The sequence below is a fragment of the Penicillium chrysogenum genome (assembly GCF_028827035.1).
Source record: "Penicillium chrysogenum strain IBT 35668 chromosome Unknown utg000001l_segment0_segment0, whole genome shotgun sequence".
NCBI classification, from domain to species: Eukaryota; Fungi; Ascomycota; class Eurotiomycetes; order Eurotiales; family Aspergillaceae; genus Penicillium; species Penicillium chrysogenum.
The window spans coordinates 2,935,237-2,958,959 of record NW_026622749.1 but is presented as its reverse complement, the minus strand read 5'-3'; the positions used below and the strand labels follow the sequence as shown (position 1 = coordinate 2,958,959).

General features: G+C 48.3%; 10 protein-coding genes across 10 annotated transcripts; 5 read left to right on the top strand and 5 right to left on the bottom strand.

Annotated features, from left to right (window-relative positions):
- Nucleotides 1–1,183: 1,183 nt before the first annotated feature.
- N7489_001180 (uncharacterized protein) lies at nucleotides 1,184–3,040 on the bottom strand (the record flags this gene model as incomplete). Its single annotated transcript, XM_056706935.1, has 2 exons — nucleotides 1,184–2,552; nucleotides 2,604–3,040. The coding sequence occupies 2 exons, from the start codon at nucleotides 3,038–3,040 to the stop codon at nucleotides 1,184–1,186; spliced, it is 1,806 nt and encodes a 601-aa protein (XP_056571237.1).
- A 411-nt stretch (nucleotides 3,041–3,451) lies between these two features.
- N7489_001179 (uncharacterized protein) lies at nucleotides 3,452–5,399 on the bottom strand (the record flags this gene model as incomplete). Its single annotated transcript, XM_056706934.1, has 5 exons — nucleotides 3,452–3,795; nucleotides 3,853–4,562; nucleotides 4,612–4,651; nucleotides 4,704–4,982; nucleotides 5,048–5,399. 5 exons carry the CDS (start codon nucleotides 5,397–5,399, stop codon nucleotides 3,452–3,454), a joined length of 1,725 nt encoding a protein of 574 aa, XP_056571236.1.
- A 337-nt stretch (nucleotides 5,400–5,736) lies between these two features.
- Nucleotides 5,737–7,723, top strand: N7489_001178 (acyl-CoA carboxylase subunit beta; the record flags this gene model as incomplete). Its single annotated transcript, XM_056706933.1, has 8 exons — nucleotides 5,737–5,920; nucleotides 5,973–6,099; nucleotides 6,148–6,215; nucleotides 6,267–6,337; nucleotides 6,385–6,695; nucleotides 6,756–7,003; nucleotides 7,065–7,158; nucleotides 7,207–7,723. The coding sequence occupies 8 exons, from the start codon at nucleotides 5,737–5,739 to the stop codon at nucleotides 7,721–7,723; spliced, it is 1,620 nt and encodes a 539-aa protein (XP_056571235.1).
- Nucleotides 7,724–8,163: 440 nt separating this feature from the next.
- N7489_001177 (acetyl/propionyl/methylcrotonyl-CoA carboxylase subunit alpha) lies at nucleotides 8,164–10,616 on the top strand (the record flags this gene model as incomplete). The annotated part of the gene is made up of 2 exons (XM_056706932.1): nucleotides 8,164–8,372; nucleotides 8,423–10,616. The coding sequence occupies 2 exons, from the start codon at nucleotides 8,164–8,166 to the stop codon at nucleotides 10,614–10,616; spliced, it is 2,403 nt and encodes an 800-aa protein (XP_056571234.1).
- Nucleotides 10,617–10,827: 211 nt separating this feature from the next.
- N7489_001176 (acyl-CoA dehydrogenase family protein) lies at nucleotides 10,828–12,375 on the bottom strand (the record flags this gene model as incomplete). Its single annotated transcript, XM_056706931.1, has 5 exons — nucleotides 10,828–11,306; nucleotides 11,380–11,469; nucleotides 11,539–11,766; nucleotides 11,831–12,140; nucleotides 12,205–12,375. 5 exons carry the CDS (start codon nucleotides 12,373–12,375, stop codon nucleotides 10,828–10,830), a joined length of 1,278 nt encoding a protein of 425 aa, XP_056571233.1.
- Nucleotides 12,376–12,873: 498 nt separating this feature from the next.
- Nucleotides 12,874–14,002, bottom strand: N7489_001175 (uncharacterized protein; the record flags this gene model as incomplete). Its single annotated transcript, XM_056706930.1, has 4 exons — nucleotides 12,874–12,937; nucleotides 12,992–13,229; nucleotides 13,291–13,856; nucleotides 13,911–14,002. 4 exons carry the CDS (start codon nucleotides 14,000–14,002, stop codon nucleotides 12,874–12,876), a joined length of 960 nt encoding a protein of 319 aa, XP_056571232.1.
- Nucleotides 14,003–14,171: 169 nt separating this feature from the next.
- Nucleotides 14,172–16,546, bottom strand: N7489_001174 (uncharacterized protein; the record flags this gene model as incomplete). The annotated part of the gene is made up of 7 exons (XM_056706929.1): nucleotides 14,172–14,522; nucleotides 14,575–15,494; nucleotides 15,550–15,878; nucleotides 15,952–16,059; nucleotides 16,118–16,194; nucleotides 16,250–16,406; nucleotides 16,476–16,546. 7 exons carry the CDS (start codon nucleotides 16,544–16,546, stop codon nucleotides 14,172–14,174), a joined length of 2,013 nt encoding a protein of 670 aa, XP_056571231.1.
- Nucleotides 16,547–17,200: 654 nt separating this feature from the next.
- Nucleotides 17,201–18,790, top strand: N7489_001173 (flavin monoamine oxidase family protein; the record flags this gene model as incomplete). The annotated part of the gene is made up of 3 exons (XM_056706928.1): nucleotides 17,201–17,378; nucleotides 17,435–17,682; nucleotides 17,738–18,790. The coding sequence occupies 3 exons, from the start codon at nucleotides 17,201–17,203 to the stop codon at nucleotides 18,788–18,790; spliced, it is 1,479 nt and encodes a 492-aa protein (XP_056571230.1).
- Nucleotides 18,791–19,536: 746 nt separating this feature from the next.
- Nucleotides 19,537–21,458, top strand: N7489_001172 (putative choline transport protein; the record flags this gene model as incomplete). The annotated part of the gene is made up of 6 exons (XM_056706927.1): nucleotides 19,537–19,567; nucleotides 19,717–20,045; nucleotides 20,100–20,322; nucleotides 20,370–20,712; nucleotides 20,775–21,283; nucleotides 21,343–21,458. The coding sequence occupies 6 exons, from the start codon at nucleotides 19,537–19,539 to the stop codon at nucleotides 21,456–21,458; spliced, it is 1,551 nt and encodes a 516-aa protein (XP_056571229.1).
- A 516-nt stretch (nucleotides 21,459–21,974) lies between these two features.
- Nucleotides 21,975–23,553, top strand: N7489_001171 (Zn(II)2Cys6 transcription factor; the record flags this gene model as incomplete). The annotated part of the gene is made up of 4 exons (XM_056706926.1): nucleotides 21,975–22,002; nucleotides 22,064–22,567; nucleotides 22,614–23,010; nucleotides 23,073–23,553. 4 exons carry the CDS (start codon nucleotides 21,975–21,977, stop codon nucleotides 23,551–23,553), a joined length of 1,410 nt encoding a protein of 469 aa, XP_056571228.1.
- Between the last annotated feature and the right edge of the window lie 170 nt (nucleotides 23,554–23,723).

Here is a 23,723-nt window from a genome sequence, read left to right as displayed (position 1 = left end):
CGTCGTATTTTACGCCAGTCGAATCCGTGATGATCGTATCTCATTGCCCTTATTGGGCGAGACGAGGGTATGTTTCCACTTGTAGGTCGAGTTTTGATGAGGCCGGGATCGGCGTGCGCGTCGTTGCTCAGCGGCTATTTCCGAAAGCGAAGCAGGTTCCGCGACTACTTCGGTGCGAAACGTGCAATCGATCTTGTGGTGGGCACATTTGGAACGTAAATCAAGTGGGTGAAAATCCACTATATCGGGACAAGTAGGGGGATATTGTGAGAAGAATCGCTGCATGTGTCACAGAGACAACACGAATACGCTAGGGTGCTCGGACATGGAATTGACAGAGTGAACTTTTATATTGTTACCTGCTGAGCATAGATCGTCGGTAACATACCTATTTAGGTATCCCTCCCGCTCTGTCCACATTCCCTAAACGGGTCAAACAGGACACGAATACGACCACCGAGCCTTGTGGAAATTTAACTTTCACCAGTTTTTTATAGTAAATCGGGGCACAATGGGACAGAAGAGGACAATACGATATTAGCACTTAATCAGAACGACCCTTCAATTTCTTCAGAAGATTATGGGGCCCCTTTTTTAGGCTTCTACCATAACGAGGGAAGGTACCGATGATATTGGTAATACATATCAGCTTCCCAACAAGCACCGCACTACACATCATCCGAATGGGCTCGTTTTATGTACTTGTTGTGGTCCATGTTGGGATATATTTGGGGTGCTTTCCAAGATTCTATGCCGGGTAAGTTATTAGATCATGGTCAGTCTATGTGACTATTTAGGGATGATTATTGCCAAAATGGAACTTGAACGATAACATCCGTATGTCGTCATGCTGTAGGGAAGCATCCATGGATAGCTAGGAACAAGATAACAAATAACTATTGAAGTCACTGGCGTCGAACGGGTTCGAGGATAGGATTGTGGAGGTCTTATTTTTTTGGGAGCCCGGTGGATCGTGTCGATCGGTCCAGCGGCTATCTTAGATACGTAGGGATCAATGGCACTGCCCCGGTATTGTCGACGAGTCTCGTTGTCGCCAAATTATCACCGGCAATTGTTGATGGCTGCTGCTACCAATTAAGAAGAGATAGAGAAGAAGAAGAAATTAGGATTATTCAAGGTGTACTACAGTATGTACGATTTAGCTCATTTTCCATTTCAAAGCCTAGAGCTTGGACTTGGACGTTCCCTGAGTAAAAGCATCCCAGTCCACCTTCCGTCCCGCCTGAAATTCCTTCACACCATGCGCACCATCAGCATCAACATGCATCATTTCTTCAAACAACCCCTTTATCCCAGTCACCTGTTCATCCCTCCCAGCATGGGCCCATCCAAGTCTGACAAGCTCCTTCGACATCCGAGAAGCACCAGGAGACGCAACCCTCAACCGTGACAAAAGTATATCCAGCCTCGCACTCAGCTCCTCTGCGCCATCAGCCACATCAAACACAAGACCCCGCGCTCGAAGTTCCTCAACTGAAACCGGACGTGCAGACAACATGGCTTCACGAGCGAACGGAATTCCCCATTCTCTAACAACATATTTCGATATAGTGGCAGGACAGAGCCCAAGCTTCACTTCGCTTAGCGTCACGGATGCATCCCGTGTAGCGAGTCTTATATCGCAGGAAAATGCTAGGCCGACACCGCCTCCGAATGCTGGCCCATTCAAACAGGCAATAGTCACCTTGGGGGATTGATCAATGGCCTCAAATAAGCCAGTCAAGCGGTGAAACTGGGCATCACTGGCTGAACCGCCTTGCGCAACTGGTGTGCTCCCTTTTCCGAGGTCCATGCCTGTGCAGAAGAACCTACCATTCCCGGTGATGATAATTCGCGAGATCTGCGGATCTTTGCTGGCTCTTGTCACCACGGATGTCAGAGCTGAGATCATCGGTGCTGTCAATGCATTGCCGTTTTTGGCTCGGTTTAAGACGACCTTGAGATTGACTCCTGACTGGTAAAGCTGCAGTCCCTTTGCCTCCTTTGTGAGGTTCCATTGAAGGGAAGGATATTTCGATGACTTTCTCTTCACACTTGAAATGGACTTGCTCTTTATCGCGAGCGCTGCGCCGGCTCGACTGCCATTTGGTCTTTTGAGCTGATCTGAGATCCAAACCCCGATTTCAACGAGCTTTGGTAGATCAACACCAGTGCTGATACCCGCATTGTGGAACATATACACGAGGTCCTCTGTGGCCACATTGCCTTTGGCTCCAGGCGCAAAAGGACAACCACCGAGTCCCGCCACACTTGAGTCGAAGACTCGCAGCCCGCACTTGTATGCTTCCCAGACATTTGCCACGGCTTGACCGTATGTGTCATGGAAGTGACCTGCGAGTTTATCGCCGGGAATGTCGTTGTCGAGAAGGAAGGTTATGAGGCTGCGCACATTGGATGGGGAGCCGACGCCTAGCGTGTCGCCTAGGCTGACTTCATAGCAGCCTGCATCGAGGAGTCCTTTCACGCAGCGGAGAACTGACGCCGGTTGCGTTGGTCCGTCGTACGGGTCCGCGAATACGCACGATACATAACTGCGGCAGTCAGCACGAGAATCCCGACGAGTGTGAAGCAAGGTCACTCACCCTCGAACAACAGTATTTGATTTCAGCGCTAAAGAGACCACATCCCTCGCCCTCTCTATGCCCTGCGCAACAGAGCAGTTGATATTGGCCTTACTGAACCCCTCAGTAGCACTGATAAAGACAGCGACCTCTTTAACCCCATATTCAATTGCAACATCCAACCCTTTAGCAGTCGGCACCAAGACAGGAAGTCTCAAGTCCTTCCCACCCATCCTCCTAATTCCCTCGTCCCCAAGGACATCCCGGCAATCCGCCAACTGTGGAATTCTTCTGGGCGACACAACAGATGTCAACTCAATAGTACCCAACCCCGTCTCTTCCAATCTCTTGATTAATTCCAGTTTCGTCGACGTCGGGATCGAATCTCGAATATTCTGCAACCCATCCCGTGGACCTACTTCCACGATTCGGACGGCTGGGAGGCTTTTCACGGTCATGGTGCCACACGGTGTGGTGAATATGCACAGTGATAGTATCTGGGAAACTTGACCTTTAGTCTGACATCGGAATTACCTCTCGAATGATGTTATCATACTCTCGGTATATCCACCTGGATGTAACCTGGTCCCACCCGGACCGAGTCCGCAAAAGGCTCCACTTGGAATGTCAAACCTTATCTCCGGTCGGTCCGCGCTGGCATCGGATCTTGGATGTTCTTTGGATAGGAACTGCCTGTAGAAAATAATCTACAAGTGCCTCCTAGAGTATTGGATGCTTATGCACCAAAGTAAATAGCCAGGTTTGAGTCATGAAAAGCTACTACCTACTTATTGCAATAGACCAGACATTTTTAGGTTCCCACACTGAGCAACGAATGAAGGAATCGATTGGAGTCGCAATTCATGTCACTATAGCTTTGCTCTCGCCGTATCTCTCTGCACTAGCAAATTTCCAAGGTCCCGCATGATGTGCTTCTGATGTTTCCCGCTCCCAGTCTTGGGGAAATCGGTTCCCACTTTTTCATCTCCAATCCAGAATGTATACTGTGGCGTCTTGTGTCGACCAAGCTTCTCGCCTACCCACTGTTTCACCTCTGTATCAGGGACTTTGGGATATCCTTCAGCCATTTTCAAAAAGCATCCAACAACCTCGCCGTATCTTTCATCTTTGATTCCAACCACACTAGCTTCGCTGATAGACGGATGCAACGTAAGTCGCTCTTCAATCTCTCTCGGAAAGATATTTTCTCCGCCTAGCACCATCAGTGGTTAGCAAACCCAGATCAAAATCAGATTATACCAGAACTTACCCCGTATAATGAGATCCTTGATCCTCCCTGTAATATGAGCATATCCATCTTCATCAATAAAAGCCTCATCCCCTGTATGCATCCACAAAACTCCATCCCCATCCACCCTCATCACCTCCCTCGTCTTCTCCTCATTCCTCCAATACCCTTTCTGCAGGGCAAACCCACTAGTACACAACTCTCCCCTCTCCCCTCTCCGAAGAACCTCGCCCCCTTTCCCAACAACCTTGGCACCCGTATGCGGCAGGACTCTACCCACAGTCGATGTCCCCTTCTCATCCCCATCCTCAATAGAGGTAATGAATGTGACTGGACTGGTTTCGGTCATGCCATACGCGATCAACATCTTCTGTACGCCCATATCCTCTCTAAGCTGATTCATAAGACCTTGCGAAACAGCCGAGCCCGACGCAAGACCTGTCCTCAGATGGTGGGGACGCTGTCGGCTTTTTGAAAGGGCCTCTAGCTCCGAAACGTACATTGTCGGAACGCCGAGGAGGACGGTTGCGCTTTCGGAGAGGATTGCTGAAACGACTTTCCGGACGTCAAAGAAGTCTGATGGAAAAATTATTGAGCTGCCATGTACGAAAGAGGCGAGGAAGCCTAAGACTAAACCAAAGCAGTGGAATAGAGGTGGGGGGCAGCAGATTATGTCTGCTGGGGTGAGGTGCATTGCGTCGCCGACGAAGCGGGCGTTGTTGAGGAGGTTACTGCGCTTGTTAGTGAGATTATCTTTGGATATTGGGGAAATTTACTCACATGTGGCTTAGCATGGCAGCTTTTGGGGAGCCAGTGGTTCCTATTTGAATATTAGATAGCGGAACATTTTGAAGGTGATTAAAGGATAATACCGGAGGTGAATTGTAGGTTGAGGACATCTTCGGGCTCCACGGACTTCTCTGCACGGAGCAGCATTGAGTCTTTCATGAAGACAGATTGGGCGCCAGAGGTAAAGGCGCTGTAAGACTGCATTTCGACTCCGGTGCTACTTGGATCCTTATTCCCAAAGTTGACAACCCGGCGGAGTTCTGGCAGAGCAGGGCTTCTCGATTGATCACCACAAAGCGCGTTGATATGAGCCAAGAGACTCCGCGAACCAATATCGGAGGCAACGAAAACCAATTTGCAAGCTAAATATATGAGATGAGTGATCAGAACTTGTGGTATTTGACCAATTGAACTATCCAGAACTTACAGCTCTTTTGCACAGCACTCATTAGTTCCCCTGGAATGTAGGTATTGTTCAGAACAACAACAGGGCATCCAATGCGCCCGCCACCGAGGAAAACCTCAATATACTGATAACAGTTCCCTGCCATGACTCCAACACAGTCGCCCTTGCGTAGTCCCATCTCTAGCATTGCCTTTGCAAGAATCTTGCTCCGCTCTGCCAATTGACGGTATGAGAGTCGGACGGATTGCCAAGGGAAAATAGCAGCTACTCGGTCTTCATACCGGGAAGCTTGCTTGTCGATGAAGTTTCCGAGTGTTTCAATCCACAAGGCTGGCTCTTTGGAGCCCTGAACGAGCGCGAGTTTGGGGTCCATTATGTTTCAATAGTGGCCAAGGGCGATTGAGGTCGGTTTCCAAAATGAGTGAGATTGGAGGTAGGTAGAGCCTTGGAATAAATGATGCTGATATTAGCTGAAATATTTAGTATAAAAGTATTCAATTGTTAAATACACATATGTTCTGTCCGCATTAGATCTGTAGTATCTGGGTCTGCTTCCCCCCTCCCTTTGGTCGGGTGAGCCCCGGGCTTCGGACCGAGCGTTCCTTGCCCTGTCCGCGGGGTCTCTTAACTTACATGTCGAGCGATCACTCCTCACAGTGTAACTTCCATCATAAAACTATTGGTCGTTTTTGTCACTTTTCAGCTTCAGTATGGCGACCGAGTCATCATTCCCAGTTCACTCTGCGAACCTGGACCTTCGGGCAGAGTCGTTCCAAGCAAATAAGAAGAGCTGGGAGCCTGTCCTGGAAAAATTTGAACATTCCTTGAGGAAGGTGTCTGCCGAAGGAAATGAGGTTTCCATGAAAAGACACCAGAGCCGCGGCCAGCTCCTGCGTAAGTGAGCTTTTGCCCAGTGTATGCCGTATCTAACACTGGATGGGAACAGCCAGAGATAGGATCGCATTGTTACTAGATCAAGACTCGCCTTTTCTGGAACTTTGTGCTTTTGCTGGGTTTGAAAACAAAGACTCTACGCCATGTGCGAACTTGATTGCCGGAATTGGCAATGTTTGGTAGGCGAAGTAAATTGCCTGAGGTTCGGTCCGCTCTAACAACCATAGTGGAACGCCATGTCTTCTCATGTCACATATCCCAACACAGAGTGGAGGGGCTTGGAATGAGATGACCGGTGAGCTCATGATTTCTAATTGGCTGATTATTTATCTAACAGATGCTATAGTGCTCAAAGTGAATCGGATGATGGAAATCGCGTTTGAGAACGATCTACCGCTGATCTCTTTGGTTCAATCGGTTAGTACAGCGAGGTACTATGGGACAGCCTCATACTCACAAAACAGGCCGGAGTTTCTCTACCTCAACAATTTCGAGTCTTCCACAAGGGAGGCCAGCTCTTTCGTGATCTTGCTGTCCGCACGCAGCACGGAAAGCCATCGTGTGCAATCGTATTCGGGGCTTCCACCGCAGGTGGAGCGTATCATCCCGCTTTGTCGGATTACACAATCTTTGTTGAAAACCAAGCCCAAGCTTACCTTGGTGGTCCGCCTCTGGTGAAGATGGCTACTGGCGAGGTCATTGGGGCTGAAGAGCTTGGCGGTGCCAAAGTCCATGCTGTCACGACTGGACTTGCTGACCAGATTTCTTCCGATGAGTATGACACCCACTTCCTCTTTCACTCATTATATATAATGCTAACGTGGATGAATATCAGGTTCGATGCTATCTCAAAGGCCCGAGAGTGGGTGGCCTCGTTGCACGTACGAACAACCAAGCCGAGAATGATCGAGCCACTTCCCCCTCGGTATCCAATTGATGACTTGTTATCAATTGTCAACCCCGATATCCGGAAGCCTTTTGATATGAGCGAGGTTTTGCTGCGAATTGTTGATGATTCTCGTCTATCAGTTTTCAAGCCGAAGTATGGACCGAATATCATAACCGCCTGGGCTCATATAATGGGTAAGAGAAGAAATCCCGGTGTGCTATCGGGTCGCTCTAAGCTAATATTAATATTTTACAGGCTTCCCTGTTGGTATCGTAGCCAACCAACTGTCGGTCGTCAACCCGAACGAGGCAGGAAAGGCTGCGCAATTCATTCGAATGTGCAACCAGCAGTATGGTCTTCGATTCTGGTTCTGTTGAGAGCAAGCTAACTCCTACAGAAACACTCCGATTATCTTCCTGCACAACGTTACCGGATTTATGGTTGGCGCTAAGGCAGAACATGCCGGAATCATCAAAATGGGCGCTCAACTCGTCTCGGCCGTCAGCTGTTCGACAGTACCCCACATCTCTATCATTCTCGGTGCTTCATACGGAGCTGGGAACTACGCTATGTGTGGACGATCGTATAAGCCACGTTTTCTCTTTACATGGCCGACGGGTCGCTGCAGTGTTATGGGACCCGATCAGCTGTCGGGTGTTATGGAGAATGTCCAACACGCGAGTGCTATCTCGAAGGGGGTTACTCTATCACCCGAAAGACTGAAGAAGCAGGTGCAGGAATTTAGGGACACGGTTCAGCGGGATGCGGAGTGTTACTCGACTAGCGCTATGTTGATTGATGATGGAATTATTGAGCCTCGGGATACGCGCGATGTATTGGGTATGTGTTTGGAGGTTGCTACGCTGCAGGGAGTTAAGGGGGCAGAGTCGCATAGTCTGCTGGCAAGAATTTAGTCATGCTGTATCTATAACGTCGTCATGGCCATTTTGGCACAGCATCTATACGGAATCTAAATATAAGGTCACACATGTCTAGGCAATATTGCTATGGAAATATATCCACCCGTTCAAGTATCCAGCACACTGTGGAATGGTCGCAAGAATCATACCAAAGCTTTCCACTAGATCCACAGCACCACTCCTCTTCGTCTCCGGGTTACTCCCGATATCATCCCCGTAGTTTCCAAGACTGTGCGGGTTGGCTGCGCACCGGACCGACCCCACAGTCATGAGGCGGACGCCGGACCGAGCGGGTCTGGCTCGGAGAGGGAGCCTTCCGAGATGTGTAGAAGACAAATGTGAGTATAATGAATACCTACTCTGATTATGTGGATTGATCTTTAATCACATAGATCTCCGGCCTAATCCAATTCTTGACTGAAACCTGAAGCAAGATGACCATGGCAAATACCAATAAGTATGAAGACACAAGCAATGCTTCACCTCATCGCAAACCATTATTCGTCGCGCAGCCCCCACTAGGCAGTGATGGTCGACAGAGAATCCGGAAGGTGCTTATTGCCAATCGCGGTGAAATTGCGTGTCGCATTATCAAGACCTGTCGGGTATTGAACATTCTGTCCGTCGCAGTTTATGCTGATGAGTAGGTGCCCAACGTATCAACTCAGGGTGGTAATATACTAACTATACAAGGGACTCTTCTTCACGTCATGTTCGAGATGCCGATGAAGCCATCAATATTGGCAGCATTGACAGGAGTGAAAGAAACCCTTTTCTTGACATCGACCTACTCATTCGCACTGCAGTCTCTGCAGGAGCTCAAGCAATCCACCCTGGTTATGGATATCTGAGCGAGAATGCAGATTTTGCAAACACCGTCCGGAAAGCAGGGCTCATCTTCGTCGGGCCAAGTGCCAGTGCCATGTCAACTTTAGGTGACAAGCGGTCATCGAAAGAATATTTGCGACAGCAGGCACCCGATGTCCCTCTTATTCCCGGCTTCTCCGGATCCAGCCAAGACGAAGATGCGTTGAAGCAAGCTGCACAGGAGATTGGTTTTCCAGTGATGCTCAAAGCATCTGCAGGAGGTGGTGGGAAGGGCATGCGAATTGTGCGAGAAGCAGGAGAATTGAAACAGGAGCTTGCGCGGGCACAATCAGAGGCCCAGCGATCATTCGGCTCAAGTGATTGTATATTGGAAAAGTACATCGAAAGCAGCAAACACGTTGAGATTCAGATTTTGGGTGACTCGCACGGGGAAGTGATCTCATTTTTCGATCGTGACTGCTCTGTTCAGCGAAGACATCAAAAGGTCATCGAGGAAACTCCTTGCGCTTTCCTCACGGATGAAACGCGTCAAAATATGAGCAACACTGCCGTTCGTATTGCCAAGTTGATTGGATATGAGAACGCCGGTACGGTCGAGTTCATTGTCGATATTAAAACTAATCACTTCTATTTCCTTGAAGTCAACGCTAGATTGCAAGTCGAGCATCCGATCACTGAGGAGGTCACACAAGTGGATTTGGTTGCACTCCAATTATTTGTCGCTGCCGGTGGAAAATTGCAGAGCCTGCCTGTCGTTCAGAATGTCACTCAAAAGGGACACGCAATCGAATGCCGCTTGTGCGCTGAAGATCCGCAAAAGAGTTTCTTCCCAGAGCACGGCAAGGTCCACCTATGGCTTCCGGCGTCAGGTGCCCTCGGGCCAGGTCGAGACATCCGCTACGAAACAGCGATTGAGACTGGATCCACTGTCTCAATTTATTTTGATTCCATGATCGCCAAGATTGTCGTTTGGGCGCCGACTAGGCCTCTTGCCGTGGAGAAGATGGCCAAGGTGCTCGCTCATACTGCTTGTGTTGGTGTTAAAACCAATCAACTCTTCCTGCAGGCTTGTTTATTGAACAAAGCATTCCATGACCCTGCATACGAAACTTCATTCATCCCTACACACATCGATGAATTGCTGCAACCATACTGGAGCCGGGACCTACAGGAGGTGGAGAAGGTGCTTTCTGTTCTACCGGGCTTGGTTGTTCGGAAACTTCCGAGCTTCATACCGCTCGGCATTCAGAAGAAGCCATTCTGGGGTATTCGGGCACAGTTCCGCAATCAACGGATGGACCCGGTCAGTGTTCACTGCGACATTGTGACGGCTGTGGACTGGCCTGGTAAGAAGCAAGAAGATATTGATTTCGCAACTACCATGTGTATATGGAAGCCTCAAGTCAAGCAGAGTTCAAGCAGCGAGGCAGAGGCATATCTCATCCCTGTTGAAAAGGTTGGGCAGTCTCAAGAAGAGTCAGCCGCGGCTGCCACACAGGTATCCGCCCAATATAACAGCATCAGCCAGGCACTACGCAGTGGAAAGGCCATGTCTTCTAGTCCCTATCGAGTCAGCATCGATTCATGGCATCCGTCACAAGGAAATCCCGCTATGGTTGAATCATGGCTGGCCTCTACCATTCAGCTCTCCATCGACGGAACCAAGTTTCTAGCACATGTGGCTCTCCCTTCAGCCAAATCGCACGCGCTGGTCGGGGAGATTGATCGAGGCCAGCGAGTCTTCTGCCATTTACCTGCCCTTGGGACGTATGTTGAGTTCAAACGCGATACACTGTTATCATTTGCAGAAAGTATCCGGTCTGTGGCGAAGGCTAAGGGCGGGCCTGAGCAAAGGACTATTGAGGCGCCAATGCCCTGCAAGGTTCTATCAATTTTGAAAAACAATGGAGAAGAGGTTCAATCTGGTGAGTCAGTAATGGTTATTGAAAGCATGAAGATGGAAGTTAGTATTGCGGTTTCTGTGTCCGGGAAGTTCGAGACGAGATGGAAGCAAGGAGATGCAGTGGAGGAAGGGAAGATTCTTTGCTCTGTGGTATGAAATAAGACCCTATATCGCAATAGTATGATTAAATCAAACCCAACGCCCAATATACATAGTATCAAGAATTGAAAGAAGTGGTACATTGCCAATTTAACCTCTCAATAGTCTGTATATATTTGCATCAAAGAGACCTCGGACATATGAGTCATATGACTCAAAGATACACGATTTCGCATGTCCATTGATGATATTGACTTACAGCTAGGTTCTAGAGTTTGCTCTGCTTCTTCATCGCCTTAATCTCCTGATTGACGGCCAACTCCGACAGAATCTCTTCACTCCCGCCTCCAACAACCATTACCCTAATGTCACGACTGACCTGCTCAATTCTGGAGCCACGACCATTCTTGGAGTACCCAAGTCCACCCATAACCTGCTGAGCCTCTCGGTTGACCTTCTCCAGAGTTTGACCTGCCAGCACTTTCAAATTCGCAAACAGCCCTCCCGTTCCAGCGTCCGTGCCCTCCTTCTTGGCTGTCTCTGCGATATACACAAGCTGCTCCATCCACGCGTAATTCGAGTCAAGACTCCGCGCCATTGCACTGAACTTCGAGCGAATAATTTGGTTCTCGATAAGCCTTTTCCCGAATGTCTCACGGGTTATGGCGTGCTGGTAGGCATCCTCGGCGCAGACACGGGCCATGCGGAGGGATGTACAGGCCAACCACAGGCGCTCATGGTTGAAATCTGGCTTCTGTTAGATCTCCTCTAATTTTTGCAGTCTTGTTTTAGAGAATGGAAGGGCGATCGCGAAACTCACTGTTCATGATGACGGGGAACCCTTTGTTTTCCTCTCCCAGCAGGTTGTCGACGGGGACTTCAACCTGATCGAACTCAATGTAGGTTGATCCTATCAATGGGTTAGCCAGCTCGACTACGATGGCTTCATATGATAGACCGCCAGAATAAATTGACGTACCACTAGCATGAACGCCTGAGTTCTCGATCTTCCTGCAGATTACTCCGGGAGCTTTCATCGGAATTACCAGAGCTGATATACCATGAGTGCCTTCTCCTCCAGTCCTCACAGCAGCAGTGCAAAAGTCAGCGAAGATGCCGTTCGTGATCCATTTCTTCGCCCCATTCACAATGTAAACATCGCCTTTCCGTTCAGCAACAGTCGTTATTCCAGCAACATCAGATCCAGCTACAGCCCATGAATCGTCAGCCAACGAGTTGTATAAATATTACAATGGAATGATAACTCTCACCATCAGGCTCAGTCACACCAAGGCAAAATCGAATTTTCCCTTTCAGCATATCCGGAAGAAAGCGGCGCTTCTGCTCTTCATTTCCAAAGTTGATAATAGGCGGTCCGCCAATCGAGTTTCCGCACCCGAGCGCCCACACAATACCAAGGTATCCGCAGCGAGCCAGCTCGTCAATGACGACGATATCGTGGAACCCATCCCACTCGTAGGGATTGATATCGCCGGGAAGTCGTTGGCCGTCTAGGTAGTCTGCAGCCAGTGGAAAAGAAGCGACGGCGGTATATCCTAGCTCCGCGTGGCGCCTTTGAGCCTGAAAAGTGATTACTTCAATATTTGATCGTGGATAATTGCTCATAGAGTACATCACTGCTTACCTCGGGCGGAACGAATCCTTGCTTTTCCCATTCCTCACAAAATGGTGAGATATGTTCGTCCACATACTGGCGAACTTCTTTTTGCAGTTTGCGATGTGAATCTTTGTAGTACGGGCTATGCTTCCGGTTAAGCCATAAAGGGTCGGCGAACGGCACGTTGGAAACAGACATGATCGCTATTGGGATCCTTCTTTTTGAGATTTGGAAGTCCAACTTCAGTCGATCTAATACTTTCCAATTATTCTGTCTCTTTGGATCAGTACGTTGTTTCCGAATTCCAGGCTCTATGTCCTAGTTGGGACCGATATCCGCAGTCGGACCGGTGCTGACGCCGGGGAAAGCGGTTCGGACCGCCAGGACCGAAGAATATGGACTCCACGCAGTCTTCCCTTGTATTGATTTCTGCTGGGCATCTCTGAACTGATGATTGAAGCTTTCTTAATAGAGTGGTCTGTAATTGAAAATTCAATATATGTCTTGATCGTGGGTTGGGCCGACATCTGATAGTGCTCAGGGTCAGAGACCCTAGAGTGCTCTGTTCTCTAACGGACCTTAAACCAGGCAAATTTCTCGTAATGTTTTTGATATTTATCTATTCCTTAATCCAATAATAACTAGAACCATACACATGGGATAGTATCAATTATATCAAAAACTTGATGGCCTCTTTCATGATAGACGCTGCATCCGTCTTCTGTGCAAGGAGATTGCCATAACAAGTAGAACCTCAGTCCTATCCGTCAAGTTAGCTTTTCACGAGGAAATCAGGAACGTGTCTGAACCGTACCTCTCCTTCAACATCATCATCAGCCCCTGAACCAAAAACCCCTTGATGATCTGCGGGGCTAGCCCTTTGTACAGTCGAAAGAATCCTTCATTGCTTATGACATAGGCAAGAGCCTCGGTGAATCCCTTAAAAGCCTTCCCATTTCGACAGTCGGGAGGTTTGGATTGCAACATGGTCTTGGCGACTATGAGTGGATGGGTGGCGATGGTCGCCAGTACTTTCGAAACGGCGCCGAGTACTACAGATCAACCCAGGCGAGTCAGTAACTGTCCAGACCTTCAACAAGAATGCGCACTCACGAAAGGCATCCAGAGAGCTGAGCCCTTTCTTGAGTGACACCAACTGGCCTCGTAGGGATTGGTAGACACCATACGTGATCATCGGATTCACAACAAGAATGAGGTTAACTTTCAAGCCTCTCCAAAGACCAGTCCATCCATCCTCACTTTGCACAATCTCCATCATAGTCGTCCACATTGAGATTCCTTTCTCACCAGCTTTCCGGGTTTGCTGCCGTGTAGATATGACTGCGATTGGGTTGGTGCACAATTGGGCCATGGCCCCACCAACAGCCCCAAGTGCGAGTTCCTTCACGATTTTACTTTCCTGTGAAAGATCATGCAAACGAGGGACTGATTGAAGTAAGCTCCGTGCGACTGCGGACCAGTAGAAGTACGCAAAGTTCATGGAGGCTGTTCCAAAGATGGAGCTGTTGAGTCCACTGTAAAGGCCGCAAATTCCATCTTCCCGAAGGATATGTAGAGTTGTGTCTAATGCATTATGGTAATCGACATGTTCGATAGTGTCTCTGCCGTCGGCTTTCAATTCTCGTTTCTGGATTTGCACTTGTAACCGTGTCTTCACGCTGTAGTAGTTGTTAGACAAAGCCAGTGACACAATGATCAGGTAGTTTTAATACATATCAAGAGGGTATACAAGAGTGTTGGCCAGAATAGCGGCAGTTGTCCCCGAAACGGCACCATTCCAAGGTGGAAGCTGTTTCCCATCCATAGCGTGCAATAGGTTGCCAAATTAACGGGGTTAGTTACCGAATAATAGCTCATCACGGGTCATTCATACCCTCAGTTCCTGTTCGGGGAAATGGATGGGATCAGAATCGGACCGAACGGACCGAGGATATTGACGGGCGGACAAGAGCCACGCATACTTCTTTCTAGGCTCAGATCATCCCATTGGCTCCGGGACTGCAGTCTAAAAGATGTTCGACTTCATTCAGTCGCATGGCGGGAGTCAGTCCACCAAATATATCCACGTTGCCGCCCTCAAACCGCGAAGGTGCATTCCCCAGGATGTCTGAGCCGATAGCCCACGATGTTGGGGAAGGAAGGTTGGATATTTCAGTCCTTGGTGTCAGTGGTTTTGTTTGTGGATCTGCACCTAGAGTACCATAGTCTATCATCGACCAAAGAACCTCTTGAGACACGGGATCAACTTCTTCCATCAAGCGCGTCGGATCTAGAAGACTGGCAAATCGATGGGACATGTTATGGAACTCTTGGAGACGGACAGCCTTGGTACACAAGTGTCAGAGGCAGACCATTCTTTTACGTGGACAAACGCACCATGTTTCCTGCATGAACCCAGACCTTTGCTAGTCGGTTGAGGGCACCCAGGCACTCATTGAAGTAGTACGGAATCTCAGACTGTGAGCACTCTGCCTGCTGATGCTCAAAATGTGATGCGAGAGAGTTCACACCTCCGGCGATAGCAATACAATAAGCATAAAATGATGACTCAACCTGACATCCATTCTGCGAAGCGTCTCGCAGAACATCCATGAGTTGTCTTGCATGATCACACCCTACTTGCAGAGAGCGTGCAGAGAAGCTAGCCGGTGCTTTAGACCCAAATACCTTCAGCCTTAGTCGGACCAGAAACGGGTGATTCAGAAGGCAGTGGCAAAGATGGAACATTGTATGGGCAAATATGAGATGTCCAACTTCTTGCCTGTCAAAAGTCACGTTTGCTTGGCTCTCGCTTTGTAGGATTTCAGCCAGCGATCGATTTCCAATCTTTGAATAGGACTCAAGCAGAAGTAAGGAGGAGTTGATGGCAGAGAATTCGGACTTCGGGTCCCAGGGTGGAATTTCATCGGCTCTGCGGTTCTGATGCACGTATCTGGTACATCTGCCGAAGATTGAGGCCATTAACATGACTAGCGCGAACGGGCTTGGGCTTTCAGTAACCTCAAAATTCCAGTTAAGAAGTTGGCCAATCGTGTTTGTCTTCTTCCAGTCTCCATTTCTGAACGTTTGTTCATCGCACGGTAATTGAACGTTGCAGTCCTCGTCCAAAATGACAAGTGGTCGTGATCTGCCACAGGAAATCAGCTTGTCAATAAGATATGCTGACCAAAATGCTCGTCTTTTCTCTTCCTGTTCCACGGGTGGCAGCCATTCGTCGTGTTCGACCATCAAATGAAGGTCCTGGGATATTCGAGCGGCAAGTCCAACTTTGATCCATCCTGAACTCACACGACCGGCTATATCACGGTATCTTAGTATTCTTGATCTCCGTTAAAAGCGGGTAAAGTTCACCTGTGTAATCGACCACTGCAAGCAAATTGACAGTTTGTACTACATACACATTGATGTTATCCTCAACTGTCAGATGCTCGGTGAGCACCGATAACCATGATTCTCTTGCAAATTTCTCTGACGCATCTTGTGTCTTTCCAATGAAGTAATCATTCTTCGAGAATCTAACCGCGGAAGACAGTACGGCTAGGATCAAACATCGTGGCAGCGCATTGCTTTGGAGTTTCTGCCGGAACGAGGCCTCTTGAAAGTGTGAGTATGGTTGGTTGTGAACATGTTCGAAATACGTGTCGACGACGGATGTTAACACGTGTGCTGGAGGAAAGGGCCTATGGTGCGGAGGGTTATGTTAGAAGTGGATGAAGAGATACCATGGTGAACCGAAACCATGACATGACATACGAATGGTCGCTTGGTGGAGGTGACAACGACGGAAACAGGGGAACCTCGTTATCTCCTGGCGGGGGTCGAATCTGATTTGCGGGCAAGGCAAAATTCTGGAGGTTATTGCTATGTTCCAGCGTCAGCCAATTTGGGCAAAATCCATCGCATGCATGCAAGAACGAACCTGCTCTGTGGCGGCCCGCGTCCACTGAGTTCGGCTAGGCGAGACTCTATTGAGCTGATCCGCTGCAAAAGATCTGTCTGTTCCCAGGTCAGTCCTTAAATCCACATTTCGCTAAGCTCAGATGCGACCGACGTTATTCACATTCGGATTGTTTCCAGTTGGTACAACAGGTGGCATATGATTCGAATCGCCTATAGTGGTGGCATACGGCTCGTAGATACAAGCCAGACGATTACGACGGCAGTGCAAGCAGATAGGCCGTTCGCCAGTGCATTTGGTCTTTTTACGCCTGTAATTCAGAGTGTTACAGCATTAGTGAAAAGCACAAAGCGCAGATTCCAGATATCATTAGCCGTACCTGCAGTTGGCACATGCTTGTCGAATGCGTTTGATACTCCCTGCATGAAGGGAGTCGAGGGTCATATCCATGACGGAATAAATTCCATAGGATCAAGACTAGTGTGGACAGAAAAAGGTCGAAGATGAGTTGAAACCCGGAGCTGGAGCTGTGGCAGCGGGGAAGCTGTAAACCCGAGGCATTTTCCCCGCAGCTTCTCCCCGGATCTTCCTTGTCACCGGCCTTTGAATGTACACACGACACATCCGGGATTAAACTGTAAGATGGACATGGTTGGTTCGTAATTTCTATGTAAAAAGTAATCTCAGAAAGGAAATGTGTAAAGTCCCTTTCAGGCTAAGTGAATTGGTATTCGGCCGGGTTCGCTTGTTTCTCCCTTTACTGTCCTAATCGGGAAATTTTGTATATCGCATAAGAGTGGTTTTGGTTGATCCACAAGTTGGCTCGCAACTATCATCGGAACCAGCTTGGAATACTTGTCTCCGATAGACTCTTATGCAGGATAAAAATCTCCTTCTTTTTGCTCTTTCCGGTAACTTTTCTATTCCGTTCTTATGATCTTCGACTCATTCCGAGATCCCGAGGATTACGATAGATGTTGTAACCATCAACAGATCGGATCTTTCATGAAACTTCGTGACTTTTTAAAGAGGACGATTTCTCACCTGTTTCTGATTCATGGTTTGTACATTTATCCCCCAAGTCATTAACCGGCTCTCATCACAATGACGTCCCGGGACGGTTTCCAATGGACGCCTGAAACTGGCCTTTCCCAAGGTGTCCCTTCAATTGGTGTCATTTCTCCCCCTACAAACATCTCGTCATCTTCAGCAAAGTACGATGTTATCGTTGTCGGGGCCGGATATTCTGGTCTTACGGCCGCTCGTGACTTGACCCTTGCCGGTGTGTTATACCAGCATCTCGATTTGGTTTGTATACGGTTTTGCTAAATATGACAGGTCTGCGCGTCCTCCTAATCGAGGCTCGTGATCGTATTGGTGGACGTTCTTGGTCCTCCAACATTGGCGACTATCCGTTCGAGATGGGTGGAACTTGGGTGCACTGGAGTCAGCCTCATGTTTGGCGCGAGATCTCGCGATACAACATGCGAACCGAGCTGGAGGAATCTCTTAATTTCTCCCGCGGTGTGAACCACTTCCAGTTGCGCACAGCTCAGGGTTCCTCAATAATGAGCCACGAAGAAGAGGTTCGTATTTTAAATACCAGCTGGACGGGAAGCCATGGCTGACTTTCCATGCCAGGACGCTCTCCTTTCCGCTGCCATCCACAAATTTGTCAATGTCGATGGTGATCTGGGCAGAAAGGTTCTTCCGTTCCCCCACGACGCATTCCACGTCCCTGAGGCTCGCCGTTACGATGGAATCTCCGCCCAGGACCGGATTGAAGCCATTGCTTTGTCTCTTAGCCCGAACGAACGTGCGTCTCTTGAGAGCTTTGTCCTTCTTTCCAGCTGCGCAACATTGGAAGAAACCAGCTTCTTTGAATTCCTTCATTGGTGGGCTCTATGCGGCTACTCCTATCGTGGCTGGATGGACGCCTTGATCTCGTACAAGTTCAGGGGAGGTCAGTCGACTTTCGCGATCAAGTTCTTCAAAGAGGCACTCGCCACTGGAAGACTCTTGTATGCATTCAACAGTCCCGTGAGCTCGATCAGTGATCGGGGTGATAAAGTCACCCTTACCACTCGTGATGGTCGCCAGTACACTGGTGCCCGTCTAGTTTCAACTATTCCCCTCAACGTTCTCAACACCATATCATTTGACCCTCCTCTGGATACACAGCGTGCAGCAGCCACAAATATTGGACATGTCAACCAATGTGTCAAGGTGCACGCCGAGATTTCCAGCAACGATATGCGTTCGTGGACTGGGATATCCTATCCCTTCAACAAGCTCCTATATGCCATTGGTGACGGAACTACACCTGCTGGGAATACTCATATCGTTTGTTTCGGTGGTTCCAACAACGAGATTCATCCCGAGGAAGACATCAACGAAACCAAGAATGCCGTCGAGAGCATTGCTCCTGGGAACATGGATATTCAGCGATTGGTCTTTCACAACTGGAGCAAAGACGAGTTTGCCAAGGGCGCCTGGTTCTTCTCGCCCCCTGGGCTGTTATCCACGTCTTTGGGTGCCATGCGGGCTCAGCATGGAAATGTTGTCTTTGCAAACTCGGATTGGGCTGTTGGTTGGCGTGGCTTCATTGATGGTGCCATCGAAGAGGGTACACGGGCGGCTATGACAGTGAAGGAGGACATTCAGCCTGCTCCTATCGAGCGTTCTTATCTATAGCAGCCATCCCTGAATATATTCCATAGGTATATCCTATACTTTATATGACTCCCTCAGTACTGCGTTTTAAATAAAAATGTATAACAGTATAGTCGGCCGCCTATGCGGCGTTAGTAGGCTGGTCTTTTCAGGTAATCTTCCCAGGAAGCCTTTTTAAATGTCTTTTTGGTAGTCTCCTCGGGTAATCTCATAAGTTGTCTGGTTGCATAGATATTTCCCCTTCTATGTTTGTTAGATAGACAGCAGAAAAAGACCAAAAAAGACCTAATGGGTGAAATGAACCTTTCTACAACCAATAAGAACCTAATTCAAGTCCTAACACACTCTTCCCTTCAGCTCAAACTCGTATTAAATATAATCAACGACTTGCGAACCTTCTATTGGTATATAGATACCGTATCTGGAAAACCTCGTCGGGACACATAGGAACCATCCTCGTACTTCAATTGGGTTTGTTATTTCCCAGGGTTATCCTCGTGGGGCCTTGCCACCAACATCAAGCATTTTCTCTCATTTCTTTCCCTTTTCGGCAATATTCCACCTTCCCCGCACAACGCCTCTTATCGCTATATGCCAACATTTGGGACTGTCAGGAACCTTATGTGTCTTTCTTGGGGTTGGCTACCATCAACATGTGAAGAGTCAATCATTCTTAAGAACTAGAAGTTGCCATAGAGGCTGTCTCTACAGTATTCATTCATCAATTCTCTACTTGGTTTTATTAGGCAGGGACACGAATCATCAATATGGGTATCGAAGAGCTCAAAAGCAAAAGTAGTATGTGTTGTAATCTCTCAATCCATATGTGCTCTATCTATCCCTTTTACTGACAATTCGCTATCGCTTACAGCCTCCCAGGATGTCGAACGGCGTGAGTTACATTCATCTAACCTGCAACCCCATAACGAATTTCGCTCATGGCATAGTAGAATTCACTCATGGAGAGGGCATTGTGGAGCAAATACAGCTCAAAGGCCTGAGTCTCCAAGGGGATGTGGGAAGACAAATGACAAAGCTGGAGACTATATCAGCAAGTTGGGTTATATGCGACAGCTGGGCCGGAATAGCGGGCACAATATCTCTCGCAATTGCCCAGGGTGGCCCAGTCACTTTGGTCTATGGACCCATTCTTATCCTCATTTTGGTTGGTTGTTGTGCTCTTACCCTGGCTGAGCTTGCTAGCGTTTATCCTACTGCGGGCGGACAATATCACTGGACTTCTATCTTGGCTCCTAAGTCCATGAATCGGTCCTTGGTGAGTCATTGTGCAGGGAAACTAATCTCCCCTTCCTTTTCGCTGACCAGATAGAGTTACTTCTGTGGCATGACAAATGCCTTCTCGTGGATAGCAATTTGCACCGGAATTGCCATTATCCCCGCTCAGCTCATTGTTGGGATCGCCTTGTTCTACAACCCGACTTACACCCCGCAGGCATGGCATTATTTCCTTATCTATCAAGCCATAAATGGGCTTGTGCTGTTATACAACATAACACTGCTGAAACGGTCACTTTGGATCCATGATGTTGCATGTGAGTACTCACCTCCATATCTAACGAGTATATTTTGATGATTCCAGTCTTTGCGACCCTCGCCAGCTTCTTTGTCATTACTATTACATGCGTTGCTCGGTCATCTTCCAATTACCAGTCCTCTGTTAGTGTTTGGGGGACCTTCGTCAACGATAGTGGTTGGAGTTCTGGGGGCGTTGCCTTCTTGACCAGTCTCGTCACCCCTAACTATATGTATGCCGGCATCGACGGCGCATTGCACCTGGCTGAGGAATGCAAAAATGCGAGCACGGTGGTACCTCGAGCCTTGATGAGTACATTGCTTATTGGATTCGCCTCGTCATTCACATTCATGGTTGCCATGCTATATTGCACCAGTGACTTGGATGGTGTGGTGTCATCTGCTACCGGGTACATCTCGATCCCCGTTCTTTGGGCTATATTGCACTTCCCAGATGCTAACAATCATTCAGGGTACCTATATTCGAGATGTGGTACCAGGCTACGCGGTCGGATGTGGCCGCTACAGTATTCGTCGTTTTACTTTGCTGCGCCGCCGTATTCGCCCTCATTGGTGCTCAACAAACTGCTTCTCGCTTAACATGGTCGCTGGCTAGAGACCGTGCCATTATCGGCAGCAAATGGCTTAGCAAAATAGATACAATGTTCGAAGTACCCGTATGGAGCCTCACCTTCAACTTCGTGATCATGTTCATCATTGGGTGTATTTACTTGGGTTCCTCATCTGCCTTCAATGCGTTTATTGGCAGTGGTCTGGTACTCCAGCACATCTCCTATGCGATCCCAGCTGCGCTTCTCATGTATCGCACGCACTCCGAGATGTGGTTGCCTCGAGATCGGAGCTTTCGACTACCGTCTGTGGCGGGGTGGAGTGTAAATGCCATCACGATTGCATTCGCAATTCTTGTCCTGATTTTCTACGACTTTCCGACTGTTCTCCCAGTGACTGGAAGCAACATGAGTAAGTCACATACTTCCTAGCCCCTACTTAGGGTATATAGCTGACACAGATGAACGCAGACTACACATCGGCTGTACTAGGGGTGATGGCCATATTTGCAGGAATAAACTGGGGTATTTATGCTCGACGAAAGTACAATGGGCCCCGGCTGCAGTTAAACGATGAAGAGATATAGCTATTACTCGCTTAATTCAAACATAATTGAAGAGCTGTATCCTTTTTTTGGTTAAGGGACCAATTAAGCTTTTGCCTAGATAGTTAATAGTAATAATAGTAGCGAAAGTACCCATCTTTATATACCGACCAGTATTCTATACTTTATTCTAGGAACTTAATATTATCTCCTTAATATAGTATAGAAATCGCGCGTATTAATTTAGAAGGTAGCTAGATAGAAAAGATAGTAACTAGAGTTAGTATCTAAAATAGGTCTTAGATTCGTTAGAAATAAAGATATAATAAATAAATCTAAGTAGGGTCTTTTTAATATAGAACTAGCTAACTATATTATGTTAACTAACTATAAGTCCTTTAGAATCTAGAATTTAAAGTTAAGACAGTATAGTTTCCTCGGTAACCCTTCCCCGCATCTACGACTCAGCAAGGTTCCCACCTCAATTCTCATTTATCTTCTCCAACAATCTGCGACAATATGCACCACCCCGTATGTGATCTTTCCGTGGTATCTCAGATGTCTTCCCCTGGCGGCAAAATCAGGGGTGAGTCTCTATCTCCCAGCCCCCGGAAAAGCATTCTAACCACATTCCACGTCACCTATAGGCTGTTTTCAATGCTCCAAGCGCCGTATAATATGCGACAATGCAGAGCCCACGTGCAAGAAGTGTCAAAAGAAGGGAATTGAATGCTCTGGCCCTGGTCGGATTCGCTTTTCCACCGGTGTGGCGCAACGTGGTCGATTAAGAGGATCCACCCTTCCAGTGGTGGATCCATCGCCCGAGCCAACCCTTGAAAGCAATATACAGGCTACACCGGTGCCACGTAGAATCAGGTGGAAAAGTGATCAGCCGGCGCGTGCCACGAGGAAGAATGTGAAGGGTGTAGGGTCTGGTTCAAGCACGCGTCAAGCAACAAGTATCTCTATCCCGCGGAATGGGAACGCGATACCTGTATGCACAGAAACATTCTCTCTGCAACGAAATGACCCCGATGACAATGATGAATCTATTGATCACCCTTCTCATAAGGCACCTATTCCTGTGACCGGGTCAATCCACCAATGGCTTGCCCCTTTGAATTCTCAAACCCGCATGTTGATGTCACACTGTAAGCTCTTTCTTAGCCAGTGAGGATATCTACTAACAAACAGTAGTCTCGGAGCAGGTCGCTCCTGTGATGGTCCTTTTGGATCATATTTCCAATGGGTATCGCAATATTCTACTGCCCCTAGCCTGCGAAGATGAGCTCGTGCAACGCGCTGTGGCTGTGGTTGCAGCACAACACTTGGCCTTGCATAGCCCATCCTATCAATCCTTTGCCGATCAAGGCCGGGCTACATTGATATCTCGCTTGTGCCGAGACTCAACGTCTCCGGATCGCGTGTTCACCACGTCTACGTGGGCGACACTGATTGTTTTACTAGTTGGAGAGACCATCACTGGTAGCTCGGAATATGCCCACATTCTGCGGACCCTGACGTCTCTGGTACAAAATGCTGATCAAATTGCACCCTCTTCTGCGCGCCAGTTTCTTAGCCAACAAACTCACATGTGGGTATCCCATGGTACTCTCCTTCGACCGGCTGTTGAACATGTCTGACTTGTCATCATAGGTTTGAATTTCTCGGCCAACCCTTACTTGGTGAACACCAAGGTGTGAATGTATTAAGCCTCCCTCTTGAGCGCTACCTTGACTGGACGTGTTATGATCTCCCTGCGGAATCTGAACACAATTATATGATCCATCTCTCGAGGATGGCTTTTATCAAGGCTTCTCAGATCTACCTCGGCCGAGTGGCGTCTAATGACGACCAGTGGCAGCTCTTGGAGAGTATGAAGGAGCTGGTTTCTCAGATCGAACCCAATCAGATGGGCTCCCATGCCCTTGTGTGGGTCTGCTTCATTGCGGCGGCAGATAGTACAGACCCGGAGCATCGATCGTTTTTTGTTGATCGGATGAACCTTATCTTCGCAAAGACCAAGTTCCACAACATCCCTGCTGGCGTGCAGGCGCTTCCTGCTATCTGGTCCGAACAAGCCTCGTCGCGTTGGACGAAAAGTCTTTCACGACTAGCCCCTATGTTAATTATGTGATTTCATCAACGGTGGTAGCTGAGTGGCTACTTAAAAGTTTGCCAGAGCCATCCTATCACCAATACTTAGCCATTCCATCTCGGACATGTTTTGTGCGAGGGTGATTCTTGAGCCAACGCGGGCTCATGCGAATGGATGCAAGAGAGAGATTAGAGCAGTCATAACATACG